We start from the raw sequence: 27,464 nt of genomic DNA on the forward strand, positions 1-27,464 counted from the left end.
AGATAATATAGGCTCAGAACCTCTGGCTGTTTTGATTTGCGCCTCCCCCTTTCTCTTACAACTGTGTTGTGGTGTGTATGTGTATTGTGGTTGGATCAACATCTTTGCTCACGTCACCATGTGCAGCAACTGCTGTGTACAGCATCTTCAGCTGCCTTGAGACTGCACTCAACAAAAGGAGAACCAAAACAATTTGTAGATCCCACAGTTCAAACGACCTCAGAGTTCCTAGTGCAGGTCTCAATCACTGCAGGCACTCTCTCCAGTGCTGCAGCCCCCAGCAACCCCCGATGCTACAGCAGGAACCTGGACAAATCTGGGGCGCTTGAAAAGAGACCTGTTATGTACTGAGTTGAATAGGATCCAGAATGCAGCATTCTGATTGGTACTAGAACAATGCAGCAGTATGATTGGTCTGCAGGAGCCACCCAATCCAGCTCCAGATGGAAGTGAATCCACAACCTGATTGGCCTACAGGTGAATTCCGGAATTAGCAAATCACGTGGGGCCCATTGTGTAAATAATGTATATAAAGCAGATACTTTGGGGAAACTTTCATTCCTCCTCACCACTATGAGCTGAATAAAGAGCATGAAATCCACTCTCAACTCTGAGTATATTTCAAGACCCGAAGCAAAACATTCTGGCTTTTTCCCAAACTCCTGCGGATCTTTACCCCTGCCTCCTCCTGGAAATGAGGGAATCTCCCTTTGTCGCGTAATTTCTAAACACACGCCCGAAATGTTTTTCTTTCCCCCTGAGTTTTGCTGAATTGGAAAGCTTTAAAGCCGAGGCGCATCATCTAATGTTTATCGGACGGATTTTCCCCCTAAATTGATTTTTCAATTCTGAATTTATTGTTATTCACATTTTATACTGTATTTTATGCTGTTTTTTTGTTGCATCAATTAAGTGTTTTAAATTATTGTTAGCCGCCCTGAGCCCGGTTTTCTGAAACCGGGGTATAAATAAAAAATTATTATTATTTATTATAATCTGGATTCAGTGGCAAAGAGCGGTTTTTCGCGGAGAAGAAAAAGAGCGTTCAAACACAGAGCTTTAAAGTGCAGACGTGCCTGGGAATCCGAGTGTGGATAATCCCCAACGTCAATTCAGAGGTAAACAGTGTGTTTTACGGCGTTTTTTTCCGGGGAAAGCGGCAGAACGAAACAAAAACCTCTCTGGCGCGGGAAAAGCGGAAGAGTGGGTGACCCTTGAGCCACCTCTGGACCCTTGGCAGCTGCTTCTAACGCGGGCAACGGATGCTTACAACTTCCAGATTAGGAGGGGATCCCACTTCCCACGGTGCAAAAAAAGTCCCTCCCTTCTTTTTAAAAGAGCGTGTTTGCTTTTATGAAGTCCACTTCCTGGGACCCAAAAAAGGGGTGGGGGAAGATGCTCAGTCTCCTCCCACTTGAGAGCCAACCAGCCAACCAGAAGCGGGGACGCCGCTCGCGACGTCACAGAAAGAGGCACAACAAGTCCTCCCGGGCCGCTTTGCTACTTTCACTAAAAGGAGGGGGGGGAAAGAAAGTTTATCGGGGTTCTAGAACGTTGGAAAGCCTTTGAAGTTCAAAGGGGCGCCGCCGCTGGAAAGGAAGCGGCTGCGAGGCTGCGGGCGCCCGGCTTCCTCTCTGCCCCCATGGACGAAGCAGAGGAGCAGCCGCAGCCGGACAGCCTGGACGGCTGGGTGGCCATCAAGGAGGACGCCTTCGGGCAGCCCGAGCCGCCGCAGAAGCTGCGCTTCCTGGTGGCCTGGAACGGCATCGAGAGCAAGTTCGCGGTGACCTGCCACAACCGGACCTTGCAGGAGCAGGCGGCCGAGGCCGGAGGCGGCGGCGGCGGCGGCCCGCAGCAGATGAGCTGGGCCGGCCTCTTCTCCCCGCAGGCCCTGCAGGGCGTCCACCGCCAGCTGTCGGCCTTGGCCCCGCAGCTGGAGCCCTGCCTGCCCGCGCTGCCCGCGGCGCTGTCCGGCCAGAGCGGCCTGTGGGCGCTGCTCTTCCCCGGCTGCCCGGTGCTGGCCGAGGCCGAGCTGGAGGCGCTGTGCCGCCGCCTGGAGAGGTATCTGGGCTGGGCATTGGAGGCGTGCGGCCGCAAGGCGCTGCTCGACTCGCTCTTCGCCCACGACCAGGACGAGGAGGACGAGTACTTCGAGAACTTGCAGGAGTTCCGCAGGAAAGCGCTCAAGGGGCGGCTCAGCGGCGCCAAGGAGGCCTTGCGGAGGGTACGGGGCGCCGTCGGGGGGGGGGCGTGGTGGGGGGCGCCGGGGGGGGAGGAAAGGAAGGGGGCCTGGAGGGCGCTGGCAGGTAAACCCCGAGACAGGGACCGGGGAGGAGTGGGTTCAGATTCCCTAAGGAGAGGCAGTGCGGCGCAGTGGTTAGCGCGTCGGACGAGGACCTGGGGGAATCCAGGTTCGAATACAGTGGTACCTCAGGTTACGGACGCTTCAGGTTACAGACTTCGCTAACCCAGAAATACTACCTTGGGTTAAGAACTTTGCTTCAGGGTGAGAACAGAAATCGCACGGCAGCAGGAGGCCCCATTAGCTAAATTGGTAAGGAGCCCCTAACCATTAGGTCCCAGTTGTGGCCGACTCTGGGGTTGCGGCACTCATCTCACTTTATTGGCCAAGGGAGCCGGCGTACAGCTTCCGGGTCATGTGACCAGCATGACTAAGCCGCTTCTGGAGAACCAGAACAGCGCACGGAAACGCCGTTTACTTTCCCACCGGAGCAGTACCTATTTATCTACTTGCACTTTGAGGTGCTTTCAAACTGCTAGGTTGGCAGGAGCTGGGACTGAACAACGGGAGCTCACCCTGTTGCGGAGATTCGAACCGCCGACCTTCTGATTGGCAGGCCCTAAGCTCAGTGGTTTAACCCACAGCGCCACCCATGTCCCTTGCAGCTAAAGTGGTACCTCAGGTTAAGAACAGTTTCAGGTTAAGAAAGGACCTCCAGAGCGAATTAAGTACTTAACCCAAGGTACCACTGTATTAAGATACCGTAACACATCAAACATTAAAAGCTTCCCTAAACAGGGCTGCCTTCAGATGTCTCCTAAAATCTGGTAGTTGTTGTTCTCTTTGACATCTGGTGGGAGGGCGTTCCACAGGGCAGACGTCACTACCAAGAAGGCCCTCTGCCTGGTTCCCTGTAACTTGGCTTCTCGCAGCGAGGGACCCGCCAGAAGGCCCTTGGAGCTGGACCTCAGTGTCCAGGCAGAACGATGAGGGTGGAGACGCTCCTTCAGATATACTGGACCGAGGCCATTTAGGGCTTTAAAGGTCAGCACCAACACTTTGAATTGTGCTCGGAAACGTACTGAGAGCCAGTGTAGGTCTTTCAAGACCGGTGTTATATGGTCTCGGCGGCCGCCCCCAGTCACCAGTCTAGCGAATTAAGTTCTTAACCCGAGGTACCACTGTACCCCACTTGGCTATGAAGCCGAGGCAGGTGGCTTGGAGGGGGGGGCCTTTCTCCAAGCCACCTGCCTCGGGGCCTCCCCTACCTCACAGGGCTGTTGTGTCAGGGGAGATCAAATCATCTGTATACCCCCCCTTGAGTTTCTTGCAGAAAAAGGTGTGGATATAAATGCAAGAAATAAGCAAATAATCCAGGCTTTTGCAAGTTTCGGGTTCCCCACATGTTGTTGGACCACTACTCCCATCAGCCCCACACAGCATGGCCCAGTGGGTGGGAACTGTAGTTGCAACAACACCTTAGACATTAGGTCGGGCAACGCTGCTTTGATATATGTGTGTCTTCATTTCTTACATTTGTACACCGCTTACCGGCTGCACAAAGTCAGTCCATTGTTCGAAAAATAAGACTTCAGAGTCACCTTGCCCCCAAATGGCAACTAGACATTCCATACATTGGCGACTGCAACCTTGGTTTAAGGAGCTGTTTGATATCTGAGTTTCTAACACTGATTCTTGCCTGGAACCCTGGAGGGTCGCTGCCAGTCAGTGTAGACACTATTGAGGTTAATGGGCTGATTTGGCATAAGGAAGAGTGCCCTGCATTTTTGAGCTCTATGCAATGGACACACAGCAGTGAGCTGGAGCTGTTTAATTCCACCCCAGTTTTCAAAGCCCCATGGAAACCCGAGGCCAAGGAGCCACAGATTTTGTGAAGGTTGACGCTTAGCTAAATACAGTGGTACCTTGGGTTACAGACGCTTCAGGTTACAGATGCTTCAGGTTACAGATTCCGCAAACCCAGAAATAGTACCTCGGGTTAAGAACTTTGCTTCAGGATGAAAACAGAAATCGTGCTCTGGCGGCACAGCGGCCCCATTAGCTAAAGTGATGCTTCAGGTTAAGAACAGTTTCAGGTTAAGAACGGACCTGCAGAATGACTTACGTTCCTAACCCGAGGTACCACTGTAAAGCCTTCCTTGTGCTGTCTATTATAAGGTGCTGCGTGCAACTCTCCAAAATCCAAACACCCCCCTGGCCCACCAGCTGTGTGTTGGATGAAGACGCTGTTTGGAAATCGGCTGTCAAAATCCTCACAAGTCTTCTGCATATTTAGGCTTAAGTGTAGGGGAGAGGCCTGTGTTTATAGGAGCAGGCAGTGTTGCACTGGATAGGGTATCTGATTGCAGTCATTAAACGAACTGGAAATTCCCCTTGACCTGCAAAAAATGCCTTCTCAGAAATCTGAGCGAGTTTCTCTTTTATAACAGCTGTCCTGGGTTTCCAGATCACTATAAAGCAGGGGATCCCTGGTTTTAAAGCGTATTTATATATTTCCCCCCCACCCATCCTCTAAGCATAGGGGGGTGATGTACCCAGTATTTTCTATGTTCTGCCTCCCCAGTTGGGGAGTTGCCCCTCCCCTCTTTGAAAATATATACAGTCATACCTTGGAAGTCGAACGGAATCCGTTCCGGAAGTCCGTTCGACTTCCAAAACGTTCGGAAACCAAAGTGCGGCTTCTGATTGGCTCCTGCAGCCAATCGGAAGCCCCGTCGGACATTCGGGTTCCAAAGAACATGTGCAAATCGGAACACTCACTTTCGGGTTTGCGGCGTTAAGGAGCCAAAACGTCCGAGTACCAAGGCGTTCGGGATCCAAGATACGACTGTACTGTTCCCCTAGGAGGCTTTCAAAGTATTTTCTATTTTTTTAAAAAGGAAAATGATCTACATTAAAACAGTTTATCCTCCCAACAACCTTGCGAGGTAGGTTAGTGATTGAAGCTGGGGATCACTGCAGAAGGGCTTGCATCTAAACAATGGCAGTAAGAAGGCCGAAACAAAATAAATAAAATAAAATAATTCCTTCCAGTAGCACCTTAGAGACCAACTAAGTTAGTTATTGGTATGAGCTTTCGTGTGCATGCATCCATCCAGCATCTTAATTTTCTGCCTTCTGTAAGGCCTAAGTCAGCCACCCTCTCAACCTGTTGCTGACTAGGCCTCATTTCCACCATGTTCTGGGCTAATGTACACATTCAGCTGAATCCTGTGACCTGGTTTCTGAGACTTCCGAGTTGCAAGGGGAGGGCTGTATACTACAGGCCCTTTGGCCCTCCGGAAGTTACTGAATGATGACTCCCATCATCCCTGGCCATTGGCCTTGCTTGCTGGGGCTGCTGGGAGTTGTAGTTCCTGCCATGTTGCCTCAGGATCTTCCTGCCTGTGGAAAGCTAGCATGTCAGGAACACCCTTGTAAGCTTGCTTTCTCCCAGAGGTGCTAGTTTCCTATGTGCGGAGATAGTACTGTCTTTTTCGCTCTATAGGACGCACCGGACCATAGGATGCACCTTGTTTTAGAGGGGGAGAACAAGAAAAAAAAATCTCCCCCTCTCTGCTCAGCGCCGCTTCAACGAAGCGGCAGGAGAAACAGAGCCCCTTCCATTTCTCCTCCCGCTTGGCTGAAGGGGCGCTGTGCAGCTCTCCCTCTCTGCTGAAGCCAGGAGAGTCTTGCTCTCCCGGCTTCAGTAAAAGGAACCTGAAGCCTGCGGAGTGCAGCGCGAGTTGCCACTGCGCTCCAAAGGCTTCAGGCAGCTATCCCTAAAGCCTGGAGAGCAAGAGGGGTCGGTGCGCACCGATCCCTCTCACTCTCCAGGCTTCAGCGAAAGCAACGCAAAGCCTCTGGAGCGTGGAGGGAGTGCTCCCTCTGCACTTCGGAGGCTTCGTGTTGCTATCGCTGAAGCCAAGGAGCCTGCATTCGCTCCATAGGACGCACACACATTTCCCCTTAATTTTTGGAGGGGAAAAAGTGCGTCCTATAGAGCGAAAAATACGGTAATTTTTAAAACTTGGAGGAGCATTTAGATATACCTCTGGCTTCGCTGTACAATGGCACAGTCCTCTAGAAACATGGGACTCTGTGATTTGTGTGTTTGGCTGGCACAGCTCTTGGAAGAGAGAGTGCGATGTGTCGGCAGCAATTCACAAGTACAGTGGTGCCTCGCAAGACGAAATTAATTCGTTCCGCGAGTTTTTTCATATTGCGATTTTTTCGTCTTGCGAAGCACGGACTTTGGAAAAGCTTCAAAAATCACCAAAGTCTTCAAAAACCTCAAAAAAGGCTACCACACCGCGTGCTATGAGTTGCTCCTCGAAGTGAATGCACGGTTTTAAGAAAAAGGAAACAAACTTGCAAGACAAAGGAAACAAACTTGCAAGACGTTTTCGTCTTGCAAAGCAAGCCCATAGGGAAATCCGTCTTGCGAAGTAACTCAAAAAACGAAAAACTCTTTCATTTTGCGAGTTTTTCGTCTTACGAGGCATTCGTCTTGCGAGGTACCACTGTAACTCAAAACAGAGAGGTGTTGTCAGATGCTAAGGGGGAAAGGCAAATTCTCTGGCTCTTGACTCGCCTCTGTGGGTGTAGGAAATGGCTAACACTAGTCTGAGCTGAGCTGAGCTCTTGGATTCTGGAACACTTTTGGTGTGTTTTCCATGCGGTTCAATCTACCACCCTGCTGTGCAGCCTTTATTCCCGTGAATGGCTCCCTGTTTGTAAGAAAATTAAACTTATTTAATTGATGACATAGTCAGCATTATACATCTATTAGGACCACCAAATGTAATGATTTAGCTGCTGCTGTGTTCCATTCTACTGTGATATAAAGCAATTAGCACCCGGAGGTGTAGCTCATAGAATTGTAGAGTTGGAAGGGAACCCTGCAGGGTCATCTAGTCCAACCCCCCGCAATGCAGGAATCTCCCCCATCCAATTTGAAACCATACTGGGCGCTGCTTAGCTTTGCTAATGTGCTAGCAGTTTTATTGCTGCGCCACTACCAATAGCAATACTACCCCCCTACTTCACATAAATTGCTTAAGCATTTTCCATTGCTCTGCAACCTTGACTTTCCTCCTGTACAGTCGTACCTTGGAAGTCGAACAGAATCCGTTCCGGAAGTCCGTTCGACTTCCAAAACATTCGGAAACCAAAGCGCAGCTTCTGATTGGCTGCAGGAAGGGGATTGGGCAGGGGTCGTAAAAGAAGGAAGACTCCCCTGAAAACTCCCTAGGGTGGACTGAGCGTGCTTAGGGGGTCAGAACCCTCACTGACTGTTGTGGGGTGCGGGGGGAGAAAGTTGGAAGAGGAAATGGAGTGACTGGAATTCGAACCTTTGTTGTGGGTTCGAATTTGTCTAATCCTAGTTGTAGAGCCATTTTGGGGAATCCTTAGCCCCCCAAATGTTCTGAACTACAACTCCCTTATTCTCTGGCCATTGGCCATGCTTTCTAAGGCAAGAGGGAGTTGTAGTTCAGCAACATTCCCCACTCCTGTTTAGAGCCATTTAAGCTAGCGGCTGTGACTATGTCTTGTGGCAGACAGTTCTGCAGGTTCTGGATGTGCCCTGATAGGTGCAGCACTGTTATTGTTCTTATTTATTAAATTTGTACACGGCCGTATGCCTGCTGCTCTCAGGGCTGTCCACAGGATAAAATCACAATATATAAACACAACAGGTGCGTTTGTCTTGCGAGGTTTGTGCGGCGCCTCCATAGGACCCACATCTACGTAAATTTGCGGCGCTCTTAAACGGCTGCTGTCCACCCACCACCACCCTGGATGGCTCAATTGTTTGCAAAGGGTACGATTCCACTGCTAATTTTGGAGTCTTCTTGCCCCTGTAGGTTCTCTACCAGCACAAGGATGCTGACAAGCTGGTCGCTTTGATGGAGCTCTACAAGGAGGAAGATGATGCTTATTGGGAGCTGGTTACCGTGGCGACCGAATTCTATCAATATTTGCTGCAGCCGTTTAGGGATATGCGTGAGCTGGCAACTTTATACAGACTGGAGATCCTGGTAGGTTTCTCTTTCCAGTGTTTCAAAGTCTCTGTAAAATAAGATCCTGTATGATGAATGCTTTCTCCCCATGGAGTCAGAAAGATGGGATCTGTTGGCACCAGACTGCTGTTTTGTGTTGTAGGTGTCATTGACACAACCATAGCACATTGTGATGGATTTATTTTGAAACATCCAGGCATTGTTTTGCTTTATTCGTTGTTTCGCAGGGCTCTTCCCTAATGTTACTGCATTATTGCAGTCAGCACTCTTGTGCTGCAGTGCAACTAAAGCAGGACAAAAACCAGGCAAACTTAGAATAATAGAGGTGGAAGGGAGCCTGAGGATCATCTAGTCCAGCCCCCTGCAAGGCATGAATATGCAGCTGTCAATAATAATAATAATAATAATAATAATAATAATAATAATAATAATTTTATTTATACCCCGCCCTACCCAGCCAAGACTGGGCTCAGGGCAGCTAACACCAGGTTGATTAAAATACAACTTAAAAACAAGATTAAAATAAAACATTAAAATGCAACCTCATTTCAGTAGAAACTCAAATCAAAAACTTTTTGGGGATGAAAACGTCAAATCTTCACCAAGGCCAACTATCCAGACTGGCCAGAAAAAAGCCAGGGAAGTCCCCAAGTAGGAGTTCCATCGCAGAAGGAAAGAGGGGGAGGGGATCAAGTTGATTCTAAGCCAAAGGCCAGGCAGAATAACTCTGTCTTACAGGCCCTGCGGAAAGAAATCAGATCCTGCAGGGCCCTGGTCTCATGAGACAGAGCGTTCCACCAGGCCGGAGCCAGTGTTGAGGAGGCCCTGGCTCCGGTTGAGGTTAATCTGACTTCCTTAGGGCCCGGGACCAATAGGGTGTTTCTATTATGGGGTGTTGCTACTATGGGGATCAAACCTGCAACCTTGGCATTATTAGCATCTAACCCAATGTTTCCCAACCTTTTCCCAACCATGGGCCCCCTTCCAAGGGGGGAAAGGGGGCAGCTGCCCCCCTCAATAAGTAAAAATCAATACAAATTAATACAGATCTGAGGTTCTGCTCCCTCTAACAAAAGCTGTCCTACCAGTAGAAAGGTAGCTATTTAATTTTTTTATTTGTAAATAGAACAATTTTTTTATAATTTATACTCTTATCTAGATTTCAAAGAGAAATTGTAGATTATAATACCAAAATATTGAAGGAAACGTATAATTTATTGCTAGAATGGGAAACTAAAGATGAAGAGGTCAGATATGTAATGATCAAATGGGCACAGGACTTAGGACATAATATACAAATGGGAGACTGGGAAAAACTATGGAAAGTGGATTTAAAATTTACTGACTGTATAATTCTGAAAGAGAATTATATGAAAATGATGTATCGATGGTGCATGACTCCTGTTAAACTTGCAAAAATGTATAGAATAAGTTCCAATAAGTGCTGGAAGTGTAAATAGAAAGAAGGTACGTTTTATCATATGTAGTGGAATTGCAATCAAACACTATTGGGAAATGATATATAATGAACTGAAGACGATGTTAAAAAAAAACTTTTATTAAAAAACTAGAAGCTTTTTTGTTAGGCATTATAGGACAGGAGGGACTTGGGTGGTGCTGTGGGTTAAACCACAGAGCCTAGGACTTGCTGATCAGAAGGTCGGCGGTTCGAATCCCGGCGACGGGGTGAGCTCCCGTTGCTCGGTCCCTGCTCCTGCCAACCTAGCAGTTTGAAAGCACGTCAAAGTGCAAGTAGATAAATAGGTACCGCTCCAGCGGGAAGGTAAACGGTGTTTCCGTGCGCTGCTCTGGTTTGCCAGAAGCGGCTTAGTCATGCTGCACACATGTCCCAGAAGCTTTACGCCGGCTCCCTCGGCCAATAAAGCGAGATGAGCGCCGCAACCCCAGAGTCGGTCACGACTGGACCTAATGGTCAGGGGGTCCCTTTACCTTACCTTTATAGGACAGGAATTGCCAAAAGAGTGGAAGAAGTTATTCACGTATGCTACAACGGCAGCTAGGATTCTACTAGCTCAGAAATGGAACTCTGATATAGACAGAACACCTTTTGCCCATTTTGACTCTAAAAATATACTCCTTTTTTGCAGAAATCCTTGCAAGCTGACAGGCTGGGTCCTAAAAGGGTTGAGGCCCTGAAGAAGGAGGCGGAGGAGTGGACGGATCAGGCTGAAGAAGCTGTTTGCTCCATCCAAGACATCACGGTTGGTTACTTCAAGGAGACAGTGATGGCACTAGCAGGTGAGCAGAGAGGCAGGGAGGGGCAACCTTCCCTTTCTTTTAAAATTATTTTCCATTTTTGCGTTTTACAATGTTTCAGCAATAAAAATTGCAGTGGTACCTCAGGTTACATACGCTTCAGGTTACATACGCTTCAGGTTAAAGACTCCGCTAACCCAGAAATAGTGCTTCAGGTTAAGAACTTTGCTTCAGGATAAGAACAGAAATCGTGCTCCGGTGGCGTGGCGGCAGCAGGAGGCACCATTAGCTAAAGTGGTGCTTCAGGTTAAGAACGGTTTCAGGTTAAGAACAGACCTCCGGAACGAATTAAGTACTTAACCCTAGGTACCACTGTAAGTCTAAACCAGTAGCATCTCTAAAATCCTGCTGCCCCCCCCCCATGATACATAATTCTTATTATTCAAAAAGTGAACTCCTATTCACATGGAAGAAGCCTAAAAGGCCATTCACTGTTAATAACTCCTTCTCGAATTGCCCCCTTAGAAATCAAATTGCCCCCCTGTGGGGACCACGGGTCTAAACAAATTCCACCTGCGTTTTCTGCGACTTCCCTCTGTGGTTTCTTATTTTATTCCGTATTCTTACTGCATAACCAATTCAAACCTATTTACAAATCTAACCTTTTTACTTCTTTTAAGTTATTTCTCACCGCTCATGTTTATGTCAACCCTGCTAATGTTTTTAATTGTTTACAATTTGTCTTCACATATTCAACAAATGTTCCCTCTCCTGGACCGCCTCTCCTGGTATGCCCCACAGAGGACCTTAAGGTCCATGAATAATCATAGTTTAGAGGTCCCGGGCCCTAAGGAAGTCAGATTATCCTCCACCAAGGCCAGGGCCTTCTCAGTGATGGCTCCGACCTGGTGGAATGCTCTATCCCATGAGACTAGGGCCCTGGAGGATTTAACTTCCTTCCGCAGGGCCTGTAAGACAGAGCTATTCTGCCTGGCTTTCAATTTGAACTTAGCCTGATCTTTTATTCCCCTTCCTTCCCTCCCCCTGATAGGAGTAACTTAGCCACCTAGCCTTGGTGATCATCTAATGTTTATTGGATGGATTTCCCCCCTAAATTGATTTTTGAATTCTAAATTTATTGTTATTCACGTTTTATACTGTATTTTATGCTGTTTTTTGTGACTTCAATTAAGTGTTTTAAATTTGTTGTTAGCCGCCCTGAGCCCGGTTTTCTTTTTTCTTTTTCTTTTTTAAATGATATTTTATTAAGTTTTTAACAGGAGAAAAATTACAAGACGATAAACAAAAAAAAAAACACAAGAAAAATACAAAAACCAAAATTTGACATAGAAAATAAAACATAAAAAATAAAAATCCCTCTTTTTAATTTCTTACCGTTCATTTACTTATTTTCCTGACTTCCTCACATCTCCCTTTTTTGTATTCCATTTAAAAATTGGTTCAGCAAATTCATACCCTCTTAATTTACTTAATTTAAATTAATTTAATTTAAATTAATTTAATTTATTTATCCTCACATATTATAGCTTCAAATTTTCATCTAAGCCCGGTTTTCTGAACCGGGAAGGGCGGGGTATAAATAAAATTTTATTATTATTCTGTTTAAAAAACCCTCTCTCATCTTGATATTCTTCCGGTAACTTTTGCCCCATCTCTGCGTAGTCCATCAATTTTAGTTGCCGCTCCTCTTTTGTTGGAACTGCTTCTTCTTTCCATCTTTGGGCGTATATCATTTGGGCGGCTGTGGAAGGGTACATAAATAGTTTTTTCCCTGATCTTTGGGTACCTCTTATCCCATTCTACCTAAAAGAAAAGCTTCTGCCCTTTTAACAAAGGTCATTTCGACATTTTCCCCCAACTCATTATAAATCATTTCCCAGAAAGCTTTTACTGTCTTGCACACAACCACCACATATGATAAAATATACCTTCTTTCTCAGGCATGAGTGAGGCGCAATCTTCCAACGAGTTCCCCTGGGCAGGCCATCTTGAGTTTCCCAGTAGATTGAGGTCCATCTTAATTAGAGAGGGAGGGTCTGTGCTGAGTGGGAGATTCCATCAGAATATCTTGGGCCCTCCTTGGGGGTGACCTTCAGGGCCTTCTCGGTGGCTGCTCCCAGACTCTGGAACTCCCCTCCCAGAGAAACCAGACTGGCTCCCTCTTGGTTGTCCTTGAAGACCTCTTTGTCCCAACAGACTTTAGCGAATTGACGGCTTTTAATGAAAGGGCTTGTGCCATGCTATTTTTATTGTAATTATTTGTACAGTGGTGCCCCGCAAGACGAACGCCTCGCAAGACGGAAAACCCGCTAGACGAAAGGGTTTTCCGTTTTGGAGGCACTTTGCAAAACGAATTTCCCTATGGGCTTGCTTCGCAAGACGAAATGTCTTGCGAGTTCCTGCGGGTTCCCCCCCTTTCCCCCCCCCTTTTCCTAAGCCGCTAAGCCACTTATCAGCTGTTCCGCTGATAAGCCGCTTAACAGCTGATCCGCTAAAAGCCGCTAAACCGCTAATAGCGCTAATTCGCTAAGCTGTCAATGGGCTTGCTTCGCAAGACGAGAAAACCGCTAGACGAAGACGGATTAATTTCGTCTTGCGAGGCACCACTGTATGTTTTAAACAGATTTCATACATGTACAGTGGTACCCCATTCACCTCTGGTTACGAATCTTTCAGGATACGTATGCGGCAAACCTAGAAGTATTTTTCCAGGTTTTGCCGCATGTGCAGAAGCGCTCTGCTGCGTCACGCGCATGTGCAGAAGCGGTCCCTCCGGTTGCGGAAACCTCGGGATCCAACCAGAGCTCCGGAACAGATCCCGTCCGCAACCGGAGGTACAACTGTATATAGTTTTAATTCTGTTAGTGCTTTTTTGGATAATTAAAACAAATGTTTTTAGCAATACTTGTTTTTACAGTCAAACTTTGAAACTCGAACGTAATCCGTTCCGGAAGACTGTTCAACTTCCCAAACGCTTGAATTCCGAGGCGCAGCTTCCCTCACTCAAGCTGAAGCTGTGTCGGACATTCGGCTTCCGAAAAAGTTTGAAAACTGGAACACACACTTCCGGGTTTTCGGCGTTCAGGAGTTAAAACATTTGGCAATGGAGTTGTTCAAATTCTGAGGTTTGACTGTATCTGTAAGTTGCCTTGAGTCCCGTAAGAGGAAAAGATAGGGTGTAAATAAATTAATAATAATACAGTGGTACCTTGGGTTACATACGCTTCAGGTTACAGACTCTGCTAACCCAGAAATAGTACCTCGGGTTAAGAACTTTGCCTCAGGATGAGAACAGAAATCGTGCTCCAACGGCGCGGCGGCAGCAGGAGGCCCCATTAGCTAAAGTGGTGCTTCAGGTTAAGAACAGTTTCAGGTTAAGAACGGACCTCTGGAACAAATTAAGTACGTAACCAGAGGTAGCACTGTAGTAGTAGTAGTAATAATAATAATAGGTGATAGTCATAAGCAAGATTTTTAGTTCTTCAGTGACTCAATTTGTTTCAAGTGTCAACGTTCTTAGTATGTAATAGTGCATTTGAAAGGGTTTCACACAGATTTGTCTGTCTCACGTCACAATTCCTTGCAACAACCCTGTGAGGTTGCCCAGCCTATACTGGGGGGATACCATTATGGCTGTTTGGGCTTGAGAGAAAGCGGCCTGGCCTAAGGCCACTCAGTGGATTGAGTAAGATCCGAACCCAAGACCCCTTGGCTATATGAGGTCATAGCAAAAAGTTTCACTTGGCTTTAATATGTTCCTACGTCTTTGTGGGGGGGACAGAGAAAAGGCTCGAGGTTGTTCTTAGCCTGCATAAACATCGAAAGCACACGACACCCTAAGCATCCTGGGAATTGTAGTTTGTTAAGGGTGCAAGGAACTGTAGCTCTCTGTGAGAGGTAAATTGCAGTTCCCAGGATTCTTTGGGGGGAAGCAGCACACTCTAAATGTATGCTGAAAGCACGGACTTTTATTTTGATTTGTTTTTTTCAGATGATCTTAATTGAATTTTTAGTTACATACTGTACATACACATACATTATATTTCACATTTGTTCTTGCTCTCCCGAGCTGACTTCCCTCCTTCCTTCTTCTGGCTTTTTTGTGTCCTCTTTGACTTTTCGCATTGTCTTTGTCCATTTTCCACAAGATTGTTCTTCTTCATTTTTTCCATTAAATGTCCGTAAACAAATAAATCTTTCTATAGGTACAAATTCTTGCTGTCTGTCTATATTCATTTACAAATATTGTTCAATAATAATCCTAATATACATTTTTAATTCATTTTGATATTATTATTCAGTAAATTTCTTGTATTTTCCTGTTATGAGATATTATTTTAATTCTCCTGGCTTCCCTATTTCACATCATCTTCTCTATATATAACATAATTTTTTCCCATTCTTTTTGATATGTTTCATCCCCCTGATGTCAATTTTTTGCTGTTAATTTGGCTATTTCTGCGTGCTCCATAACCTTGTACTGCCATTCTTCTATTGTAGGCAATTTTTGCTGTTTCCATACCTGAGCAGCAATAACCTCGCCGCCGTTGTTGTGTATAAGAACAGTTTCTGGTCATTCTTGTCAATGTCTTCTCCCACCATTCCTAACAGGAATGACTCTGGTTTTTTCAAAAACGTATGCTTAAAAATCTTCTTTAATTCATTATATATATTTTCCCAATACGTTTTCACTATGTCACAAGTCCACCACATGTGGAAGAAACTGCCTTCTTTCACCCCACACTTCCAACAATTTTTATTTCCTGTTTTATACATCTTTGACAATTTAATTGGCATGACCCTCCTCTTGACAGCAATGCAGAAGCAAATGGAGCAGGATCGGAAGCGCTTTGGCCAAGCTGCCTGGGCCACGGCTTCTCCCAGGTTAGAAAACCTGAAATACCTGTTGGCAAAGGAGACTCTGCAGCATATGAGAGCCAAAGAGCTGTGCCTGAACCACAAGAGAGCGGATATCCGGAAGCAGGTAAGGGCATCGCCCCCCATTCTCCTCTCGTCTCGCTAGAGGAGCCTCCCAGATGCAGGAGTCATGAGATGGAGAGTGAACATTGCAGCTAGGAAACAGCCTTAAAGAAAAAGGTAAAAGGACCCCTGACCATTAGGACCAGTTGTGACTGACTCTGGGGTTGCAGCGCTCATCTCGTTTTATTGGCCAAGGGAGCCGGCGTACAGCTTCCGGGTCATGTGGCTAGCATGACTAAGCCGTTTTGGCGAACCAGAGCAGCGCACAGAAACGCCGTTTACCTTCCCGCCGGAGTAGTACCTATTTATCTACTTGCACTTTGATGTGCTTTCAAACTGCTAGGTTGGCAGGAGCAGGGACTGAGAGACGGGAGCTCACCCCATTGCGGGGATTTGAACCACTGACCTTCTGATCGGCAAGTCCTAGGCTCTGTGGTTTAACCCACAGCACCACCCGCGTCCCTAGGAAACAGCCTTAAAGCATCCCTTAAATGCTTAGATGAGTTCCTGCAGTTGCAATCTGATGAGGCTAAACAAACCTCATACAGCCTCGGCCCAGTAATAATAATAATAATAATAATAATAATAATAATAATAATAATAATAATTTATGATTTATATCCTGCCCATCTGGCTGGGTTTCCCGCAGAATATTCCAGCAGAATATTAAAATAAAATGATTCATCAAATCTTAAAAGCTTCCCTAAATTGGGCTGCCTTCAGATGTCTTCTAGAGGTCAGATAGTTCTTTACTTCCTTGACATCTGGTGGGAGGGCATTCCACAGGGCAGGTGCCACCACCGAGAAGGCCCTCTACCTGGTTCCCTGTAACTGAAGGAGCATCTCCACCCTCATCGTTCAGCCCGGACACTGAGGTCCAGCTCCAAGGGCCTTCTGGCGGTTCCCTCCCTGCAAGAAGGGAGGTTACAGGGAACCAGGCAGGGGGCCTGGCGCTTGCCCTGTGGAACGCCCTCCCATCGGATGTCAAGGAAATAAACTATTATCTGACTTTTAGAAGGCATCTGAAGGCAGTCCTGTTTAGGGAAGATTTGAATATTTGGTGTTTTACTGTGTTTTTAATATTCTGTTGGGAGCTGCCCAGAGTGGCTAAGGAAACCCAGCCAGATGGGCAGGGTATAAATAATAATTTATTATTATTATTGTTATTGTTATTATTATTAGTAGTAGTAGTACTAACCTGTGGCAGGCATAGGCAAACTTGGTCCTCCAGGTGTTTGGGGACTACAACTCCCATCATCCCTGACCACTGGTCCTGTTAGCTAGGGATGATGGGAGTTGTAGTCCCAAAACATCGGGAGGGCCGGGTTTGCCTATGCCTGACCTATGGCAAGTGGCCTTGGCTGAGAAGCGAACAGACAGCTTAAAGGAAGCAGAGGGCAAAAAGGATGGTTTCGATACAGGTTTGCATTGTTTCATCATGTACAACAGCAGATTGGGTCACCTGTTCCAGCCACCATTGACAAGCAGAGATTTATGGAGGGGAAGAGAGTGAATATACATAGGTTCTTAGTATATTTCATTGTTTACAGATGCCCTGGAAATGTGTGTTTTATTTTTACTTGCATGTTCTACAACACACCCACCCACCCACCCACCCACCCACATACATATACAGTGATACCTCGGGTTACAGATGCTTCAGGTCACAGACGTTTCAGGTTACAGACTCCACTAACCCAGAAATATTACCTCAGGTTAAGAACTTTGCTTCAGGATGAGAACAGAAATCGTGCGGTGGCAGCGGGAGGCCCCATTAGCTAAAGTGGTGCTTCAGGTTAAGAACAGTTTCAGGTTAAGAACGGACCTCTGGAACGAATTAAGTCTGAACCCGAGGTACCGTGTGTGTGTGTGTGTGTGTACACACACACACACGGAAAATGCCCCCCTGATGGGAGGGAAGCACGATGAGGGAAGGGAAAAGGGCCGAGTGACGTCGTTTTGCTTCTAATAGTTTGTGGGCTTAATGACGCTTCCTGCAGATGGAGGCTCTCCACGAGCAAGAAAATGACATGGCTCGAGTCGAGGAGCTGGAAATAGAATATTATGAAACTCAGCTGGAGCTGTACGAGGTGCAGTTTGAGATCCTGAAGAATGAAGAAATGCTGCTTATTACACAGTTGGAGACTTTAAGGAGGCGGATGAAAGGTAAGCAAGCATAATGAGCCACACCTGCCAGGGACTGGGCGGCTGTTTCTCTGCTCTCCTGCAGTAGCCGGGGCAGCAGTTTGAGGCCTCCAGTCAGAGAGCAGCAACAGGGGAAAGGATATTGTGTTCTGTGTCCTGCTTGGAGGCTTCCCAGAAGGATCTGGTTGGGCAGTGTGGGGAGCAGAATGATGGAGCATTGGCTGACATCACTGACACTCGTTAGTTTTCCCACTCTACACGCCGGCCTCCCAAGCTTTCGGCCTCCACAATAAAGCATTGTTTTTACATCGCCAGTCCAGGGGCAAGGCCAGAACTGTTAGTCACACAGAGATGCAGCGGGCAGCCTCCTTTCTGAGAACTTGTAATTATGCCATGGTGCTAGATTGAACGAGTTTGCCTATGCCCCTTATGGAGGCTGGAAGAAGGAAAGTATAGAGAGAAGGGCATCATGCAGAGATGCAGCAGATAGACAACTTTTGGAAATTTGGGGAACTTGAAAAATATTATTATCATGAGCTTATTTAATATACGTGTGTGTACAGTCATGCCTTGGAAGTCGAACAGCCTAGGTCTTGAACGTTTTGGCTCCCGAACGATCAAAACCTGGGAGTGTTCTGGTTTTTGAATGTTCTTTTGGAAGCCGAACATCCGACGCAGCTTCGCAGCTTCTGGTTGGCTGCAGGAGCTTCCTGCAGCCAATCGGAAGCCACACTTTGGTTTCCGAACGTTTTGGAAGTCGAACGGACATCCGGAATGGATTCCGTTCGGCTTCTGAGGTACGACTGTATAGGTATAGATAGATAGATAGATAGATAGATAGATAGATAGATAGATAGACTTGCATATTTCACATAAGTAAACATTTTCTCCTTCCTTTAGAGATCCAGGATGAAGTAGTTTATTATGACACATGTGAAAACCCTGATGAGTTAGAAGCCACTGAGCAAGTCCTGGAAGAAACCCGTGTGCCTTCCTCTGAAATAGCTCAACTGAGGCAGAAGACCCAGCAGCTGGAGACGAAGCGTGGGATTATCTGCTCAAGGAGAGCTTACCTCAGAAACAAAAAGGCAAGTGGTCCAGAAAAGTTTGGGTGCCCTATTGTTATTGTTTATTAAATTGGTATATCGCCTTATACCCGCAGGTCTCGGGGCTGTTCGTGGGATAAAATCACAGTATAAAATCACAGTATAAAAACACAACATACATAAAATAAAAAGAAGAACCCAGTACCCCCCCAACCCAACCCCCCATTTTAAAAGGGCATTGAATGTCAAGTCAACCAAAGGCCTGGTTGAAAAGGAACGTTTTTGCCTAGCGCCTAAAGGTGTCTAATGGAGGCGCCAGGTGAACTTCCCTGGGGAGAGCATTCCACAGACGGGGAGCCACTGCAGAGAAGGCCCCGTTCTCGTGTTGCCACCCTCTGCACCTCTCGAGGAGGAGGCACACAAAGAAGGGCCTCAGAAGATGATCTCAGGGTACAGGTGGGTTCATATGGGAAGAGGCAGTCCTTGAAGTATTGAGGTCCTGAGCCGCTTAAGGCTTTACTGGTCAAAACCAGCCCTTTGAATTGGGCCCAGAAACTAATTGGTAGCCAGTGCAGTCGGACCAGGATTGGTGCAATATGCTCAAACCATCTTTTTTTTAAAAAAATAATTTTTATTAACTGGCCAATCACATCAAATTAGATCACATCATATAAATTCCGAATTACAAAGCCAAATTTTAAATTTTGTTGGGGGGACCCATACTTCAAGATCCAAAGGGGAATTCTGATCATCTTCTTGCTGCTGCGTTAATGTCCAGACAGAGTTCATAATTCTATCCCATCTTATCTTGCTGTTTCCACTTCACATCTTGTTCATATATTTTCTCTTTTTTCTTTATGATCTCTTCTGGTAGTCTCCTTAAGCTGATAAACACCAATAGCTCAAACCATCTTGTCCCGGTGAGCAACCTGGCCGCTGAATTCTGCACTGTTGACATTGGGCGGAGACACTTGTTGCAATAAACATGATACACACAGACACACACACGTTGCATTTTAAAATAAAATGGGGACCTCAGCCGGCACTTATAGCTGACTGGCATGCTTCTGTTTGGTTTCTTTTCCATTAGGATCAATGTGAAGAGAGCCGCCACACCCGGCTCCAGCAGGCTCAGGAGAGCTCACGGCATTTCCAGCAACATCACAGCATCCAGATTGTGAGTAGCAAGGAATTGGGGGAGAAATCTCTAAGGCAGGGGTGGGGAGTGTGTGGCCCCATGAGCAAATGTTATTGGGTTCCAAGCCTCAGCCAGCACGGCCAGTGGTGAGATGTGAAGTTCTCGCTTCTCCTTTATGGAATTACAGTCGTAACCTGGATCCCGAGCGCCCTGGGAGTCGATTGTTTTGGCTCCCGAACGCTGCAAACCCGGAAGTGCTTGTTCCGGTTTGCGAACATTATTCAGAACCCAAACGTCCAGCGGGGATTCCGCAGCTTCTGGTTGGCTGCAGGAACTTCCTTCAGCCAATCAGAAGCCGTGCTTTGGTTTCCGAACTTTTTGGAAGTGGAACGGACTTCCGGAACGGATTCTGTTCGACTTCAAAGGTACTCTGGCTGAGCTGTAGTTAGTGCTTCATCATGCAGCGATTCACAGGAACGCAGGGAAAGAAAGTTAACATTCTGTGTGCTGGAAACTCTTGCTTTTATACCAGGTTTCTAGGCCTTGTGGTTGGGAAGGTACACTTGGAAGCAGAATGGGCGGTGCTTGCTGGTAACTCGGAAACCAGGGACACACTGTTGGGGGTTGGACTAGATGACCCTTGGTGTCCCTTCCAACTCTATGATTCTGAGTCCTGTGTACATCATATTCCCCTGCCCTCGCTGACCTGAGGATTGCAAAACCAGAATAAAGCATGCAAAATAGTTTTTTAATGGTGGTGGTGGGGAAATGAGATGGATGCAAACTTGCGTAACATATTCGCGACTCAGAATCCTACTTTTGGGGGCTATAGGATTTGGATTCCCTGTGCATATAACTTTTCTGCACCATCTAGGGACACGGGTGGCGCTATGGTCTAAACCACTGAGCCTCTTGGGCTTGCCGATTAGAAGGTCAGCGGTTTGAATCCCTGCAACCGGGTGAGCTCCCGTTGCTCTGTCCCAGCTCCTGCCAACCTAGCAGTTCGAAAGCACACCAGTGCAAGTAGATAAATAGGTACCACTGCAGTGGGAAGCTAAACGGCGTTTCTGTGTGCCCTGGTTTCCGTCACAGTGTTCCGTTGGGCCAGAATTGGTTTAGTCATGCTGGCCACATGGCCCGGAAAACTGTCTGTGGACAAACACGGGCTCCCTCGGACTGAAAGCAAGATGGGCTCCACTACCCCATAGTCACCTTTGACTGGACTCAACCTTTCTTTGTTTTTTTTTACTGCACCATCTTCTGTATATTTATCCCAGTCATTGTAGCAGATCTCTATACAGTGGTACCTCAGGTTACATACACTTCAGGTTACAGACTCCGCTAACCCAGAAATATTACCTCGGGTTAAGAACTTTGCTTGAGGATGAGAACAGAAATTGTGTCGCGGCAGCAACGGGAGGCCCCATTAGCTAAAGTGGTGCTTCAGGTTAAGAAGAGTTTCAGGTTAAGAATGGACCTCTGGAACAAATTAAGTACTCAACCCGAGGTACCACTGTATGCAAACTTTTTTCCGGTGTCCAAATTTAGAAAAGAGACAAAAGGAAAGAGGACGAGAAGAAGAAGAAAGCGTGGATAAAGCAGGAGCGAGAGAAAACCCTGGAGAGGCTCAAGACGTTCAAAGAGGTGAGTCTCAATTCGAACTCCCAGCGATCTTCCTGCCACTGGGAAATCTTCCTTCTGGAGAAAAGACAAATCGAAGGTGGTGTGCTTGTTTCCTCGTTCCCCTGCAACTGGCCAGCGGCAGCAGGAAACAACAAAGACAAGTTCTTTTTAGAAATTGTTATAATAAATTGGTTTGGCATGGGTTGTTGTTGTTTCTTAAACATAGGCTTATGTGGTGTAGGACCCCACCCTCTTGCTTTGAAGTGATTTTGATATTGTATTTTTAAATGGCTCGATAACTCACCTTGGACGCTGTGACGAAGGCTGGGTAAGAAATCACGACCGCAGTTATAATCATAGTACCTTCCTTCCGAAGTAGCAAAGGAAAGCGCATTGAAGTGCACTGATGGAAATGATATGTTTATTGTATTTATAGCCTGCCTTTCCTCCAGGGCGTGGCTCTCCCCCTACCCGTTTTAATCTCAAATCAACTTCAGTCGGTAGAGCAGGAGACTCTTAATCTCAAGGCCGAGGGTTCGAGCCCCATGTTGGGCAAAAGATTCCTGCATTGCAGAGGGTTGGACTGGATGAGTCTACAAAGAAGAGTTTGGATTTGATATCCCGCCTTATCACTACCCTAAGGAGTCTCAAAGCAGCTAACATTCTCCTTTCCCTTCCTCCCCCACAACAAACACTCTGTGAGGTGAGTGGGGCTGAGAGACTTCAGACAAGGGTGACTAGCCCAAGGTCACCCAGCAGCTACATGTGGGGGAGCAGGGACACAAACCCGGTTCACCAGATTACGAGTCCACCGCTCTTAACCACTACACCAAGCTGGCTCAAACAACCCTGTGAAATAGGTTTGGCTAAAGGCTGGCAACTGCCCCAAAGCCAACCGGTTAAGGATCATGCTTGAGTGGGCATATACCATATTTTTGCTTTATAAGACGCACTTTCCCCCTCTTAAAAAGTAAGGGGAAATGTGTGTGCGTCTTATGGAGCGAATGCAGGCTGCACAGCTTTTGCTGAAGCCAGGAGAGGCACTGTGCAGCTTTCCCTCTCTGCGCAGCGCCACTTCAGCGAAATGGGAGGAGACACGGAGCCCCTTCCATTTCTCCTCCTGCTTCGCTGAAGGGGCGCTGCACAGAGAGGGAGAGAAAAAAAAATTCTTGTTCTCCTTCTCTAAAACTAGGTGTGTCTTATAGAGCGAAAAATACGGTAACCCCTGGTTTCCCAGGTCCTAGTTTGACCCTCCAACCACCCACTGGCTCTCTTTCCCCCATCATTGCTCTCCGGCAGTTGAATTGCACCTTTCTGAAACGTGACAGCTCTGTCGTCGTTCCCCTTGCAGAAATGCCCAGCGCAGTTTGTGCTGAAGACTTCCCGGTCACAGCCGTTGAACGCCAAGCAGCCCCAGGGCACCTCCCGTCGGACTCCAGCCGGTGCCCCTCAGACACCCTCGGCTAGCAAGACCTCCCGGCCAGCACAAGCCAAAGGCTTCAAAGCGCTGCGGCAGAAGCCCTCGAAGGATATCCCCGTCCAGATTTTTGCCCCTCCGCCACCCGGCCCTGAGCAGCAAGGGAAAAGCAACGGGGGGCCGCCACTGTTGCCTCCCCCGCCGCCTCCCCCGCCACCACCGCCGCTTCCCCCACCATCAAACAACCAGCCTCTCTGCTTAAGGACAGGAGCGCAAATCGGTGAGAAGCCTCTGCCCCTCTTGTGCAAAGACCCTCCTGGGAAGAGTGGCTCTCTGGAGAAAGCAGACGGGACGCCCAGGCGCACGGCAAACGATTATGCAGGTAGGGAGGGCTGTTGTTTCCTTTTTCTGTGCATTGCTGATGTGTGTTGCATCACACCATCATGCAGGCTGACCCAGCAGGGATGCCAAGCTTTGTAGCTTCCCAGAGCGGCCTCTGGCTCACAAATGTTCCTGGCTAATTGCGGGACCTTTGATCTGATCCAGGAAGGCATTTCTTAATATTGCAGACTGGAGCAATCCCGGTTGGCTTCCTGCAGGCTTCTGGTTGGCCCCTGTGGGAGGAGGATGCTGAATTATATAGGCCATGGGACGCGGGTGGTGCTGTGGGTTAAACCACAGAGCCTAGGACTTGCCGATCAGAAGGTCGGTGGTTCTCGTCAAATTTTATTAAACGGTCACAGACCAGATTGGTTCGTACAGCTAGTCAGCGAAACATAACACCAGAAAAAACAAAGGACAATTTCAATACAGATTAGGCCATAACAACAATTTAAGATTGGACAGCATGAATAAGATTAAGTATTTGCCTTCGCCTGCATGTTGACATTGGAAAGCTCTTGTTTTCTGCGCCTTTTTTCTGCGTCGGTGGTTCGAATTCCCGTGACGGGGTGAGCTCCCGTTGCTCGGTCCCTGCTCCTGCCAACCTAGCAGTTCAAAAGCACGTCAAAGTGCAAGTAGATAAATAGGTACCGCTCCAGTGGGAAGGTAAACGGTGTTTCCGTGCACTGCTCTGCTTCGCCAGAAGTGGCTTAATCATGCTGGCCACATGACCCGGAAGCTGTACGCTGGCTCCATCGGCCAGTAAAGCGAGATGAGTGCCGCAACCCCAGAGTCGTCTGTGACTGGACCTAATGGTCAGGGGTACCTTTACCTTTACCTAGGCAAACTAAGGCCCGGGGTCTGGATCCGGGCCAATCGCCTTCTCAGTCTGGCCAGCGGATGGTCCGGGAATCTGCGTGTTTTTACATGAGTAGAATGTGTGCTTTTATTTAAAATGATGCATCTCTGGGTTATTTGTGGGGCATAGGAATTTGTTCACCCCCCCAAAAAAAAATATAGGCCCCCCACAAGTTCTGAGGGACAGTGGACCGGGCCCCCTACTGAAAAAGTTTGCTGACCCCTGATACAGGCTTTTGTTCAAACCCAGAGGGGCTCTCCTTGCCTTCTTAATCGAGCAACAGACATTTCCACATTTAGAAACTTCACTGCCACCGTGAAATTCAAAAGTAACTTCCCCTCCCCAACTCCCTCCTGGCATAGCGCAGGGACCGGTCCAAGCCAGTGTGGTGTAGTGGTTAAGAGCGGTAGTCTCGTAATCTGGTGAACCGGGTTCGCGTCTCCGCTCCTCCACATGCAGCTGCTGGGTGACCTTGGGCTAGTCACACTTTGAAGTCTTTCAGCCCCACTCACCTCACAGAGTGTTTGTTGTGGGGGAGGAAGGGAAAGGAGAATGTTAGCCGCTTTGAGAGTCCTTAAAGGGAGTGAAAGGTGGGATATCAAATCCAAACTCTTCTTCTTCTTCTTAAACATGTGAGTTGTAATCAGATGGAAGAAGCAGGCAGTCCGCAGCTAAATTCATAGGTGGCACATATGGCAGCTTAACAAATGAGCTCTAAAACGATGTGCTTTTTAAACGTGTCAATAGTTATTGCTAAATTAACTCAGGTTCCTTCCCCCCACCCCACCCTCTTGTTTTTGTTAATGATTTTTCTGCTTCTCTTGCTTGGTTGCGGTGGTTTTTAATTAAACGTGAAAAGCTTAGATCTTAAGGGTAGCTTTGTGGTGTGTAGGGGGCCGCATGGGAACAGAAGCCTGCAGAAAAGGAACTTTGTGGGTGTGCGAGGGGGGGCTTCTCCTTTTGGAGATGGAGCCATAGATCCAGTGGGAGGTTGCCTGCTTTGAACAGGGAAGATTCCAGGTTCAGTTTCCAGGGGGCAAGGAGTCGGGTGGTGGCAGTATACCCAGTTTGCATGTAACACTGATTTGTCTCCAGTGCTGGTCCTGCTTGGAGAAGATCCATTAAATCATGGGTAGGCAAACTAAGGCCCGAGGGCTGGATCTGGCCCAATCACTTTCTCAATTTGATCCGTTGCGGTACTTCCAGGTTTCGGCGCAGAAGCAGTAAATCTCGCTTTGCGCATGCGCAGAACTGCCAAATATTGTCACGCACGGGTGCAGATGTGGCGCTGCAGGTTGCGAACGTTCCTCCCGTGTCCAGTTTTCCATTCTCAGCAGAAGTAGCTGCGGAGTTCCTGGTGTGTCTGGAGAAACCAGATTCATTGCCCTCCTCTCCCCTTTTCTCTTTCTCCCCTGCGCCCGAATCCTCGCAGCTGAGGGTCTTTTTTATATATAATAATTTTTATTAGTTTTCAATTCCAATAATAGCCTCATTATAAACAATGCCAAATTATAATACAATTACTAATGCCAATCATTCAGATACCAAATTATATAACTTAGGTGGCCCCCCGCGTGCTAGAATTGATGGTTTGGTGATTTACTTTATTTCTCCCTTCCAAAATCTTATAAATTTCAGTTAAACTCCGGTCAAAATAACAATCCCTTATACAACAACTGCAATATTAACAACTTCCATTCATATTGACACATTAAAGGATTTATAAAGCTACAGGTGAGGCACTCAAACTACAGTATTTTTCGCTCTATAAGAAGCACCCGACCATAAGACACACCTAGTTTTTAGAGGAGGAAAACAAGAAAAAAAATATTCTGAATCTTTTATTTCTGTAGAGCCTCTTTTCAAAAGCTTGATTTTGCAAGTGAACAGGAGAAGCATTTTAACAGGCATTAGTGTTTGGATTTCATTCTCTCACAGAAAAAAACAATGGGATCATCTGGCCGTTTGGAGAGACAGAGGCACATGGTTTGGGCAGTGATGGAATCCAAGACTGACTGAAGAGGGAAAACAAGAATAATGTTCTCTTGTCTGTTTGTCAATTTGCTCAGGGGGGTAAACAAGGGCTATCACACAACAACCTCACAACAACCCAGTGAGGTTAAGGTGGCCCTCTCTGCGCAGCGCCTCTCCAGCGAAGTGGGAGGAGAAACGGAGCCACTTCCGTTTCTCCTCACGCTTTGCTGAAGAGGTGCTGCGAAGAGAGGGAGAGCTGTGCAGCACCATTCACTCCATAAGACGCACACACATTTCCCCTTACTTTTTAGGAGGAAAAAAGTGCGTTTTACGGAGCGAAAAATACGGTATATCCTTGTTCTTCCTGTGTGTGGCAATTATTCTGTCTGAGATGTTTCTTCCTGTCCTTGTAAAGTGTTGTCTATCTTTTCCTGGTTGTTGCTGTTCTCTGTTATGCTTTGGTTGGAGCTAATATTGCCTTGTTGTTTCAGAATCCTCCATTGCTCTGTCCTGTGCTTCATTGTTTTACAACTTTAACAGCAGCTGCAAAATCACACTGTCCCAGTAAATAACCTGTTTTCGCCATTTCCCCTCTCAGCCAGGGAAGGAGAGTGATCTGTTGAACTGCGGCTGATGGTCTTAATTTTGTTTTCCCTCCTGCCACAGGATCCATGGACGAGGTTTTGGCATCGCTGAAGCGTGGCGAAATCCTTCTCCGCAAAGTGGAACCGCCCCGCCAGGCGCCATCTTCCAACTCCTCCCTCAACGACAGCATCCTCGCAGCCATACGGCAGGGGGTTAAGCTGAGGAAAGTGACGCAGGAGCCCAAGCTGGACACAGAGAAAGGGCACTCCAGCAGCGAACTGGAGAGGAGCATAAAGGCAGCCATGCAGAGGATCAAGAAAGTGTCTGCCGATTCGGAAGACGACGAAAACGACCACAACAGCGGCGAATGGAATAGTTAACGGGAGCGCGCTTTCGAACTGCGTTCTGGGGTTTCCCCAGAAGGTTACAAAGGGTTCCCCTTAGAGAAGAAGGTAACTACTGGTGAACCAGCTCAGTTCACGCAGCGCAGCAATGAGGTCCACCTGATCTGCCTTGGGTCCTGCATTAACGCCCTGGAACTTGTCCCAGAATCCCTTGCAAGCACACTGGAGTTCTGGGCCAGATAAGTTTATATAGTAATGTGTCAATGCGTCCCACACACCCTGGATTTAGGAAGTTTGAAAAACCATCATGTTTGACTCTGTTCAGGTCAACCAGTTTACTGACATGGGACATTATGCTTTTATTGAATTTTGCACATTTTAAAGGAAATGTATTGGCCTCTTTTTAGGAAACGGAGGACTTTGTGTTTCCTGTGATTTGCCTACCAAAAAATAACACTTCAGAACTGTT

At 47.2% G+C, this 27,464-nt stretch overlaps 1 protein-coding gene across 1 annotated transcript; it reads left to right on the top strand.

Moving 5' to 3' along the window:
- The first annotated feature begins 1,461 nt into the window (after positions 1-1,461).
- WHAMM (WASP homolog associated with actin, golgi membranes and microtubules) lies at positions 1,462-27,464 on the top strand. The gene is made up of 10 exons (XM_081838875.1): positions 1,462-2,224; positions 8,110-8,283; positions 10,374-10,524; positions 15,318-15,487; positions 17,484-17,649; positions 18,529-18,716; positions 19,765-19,851; positions 21,361-21,456; positions 22,787-23,234; positions 26,733-27,464. Exons 1-10 carry the CDS (start codon positions 1,643-1,645, stop codon positions 27,029-27,031), a joined length of 2,361 nt encoding a protein of 786 aa, XP_081695001.1. The 5' UTR covers positions 1,462-1,642; the 3' UTR covers positions 27,032-27,464.

This window comes from Podarcis erhardii (genome assembly GCF_964252035.2).
Source record: "Podarcis erhardii genome assembly, chromosome: 14".
Taxonomy (NCBI): Eukaryota; Metazoa; Chordata; class Lepidosauria; order Squamata; family Lacertidae; genus Podarcis; species Podarcis erhardii.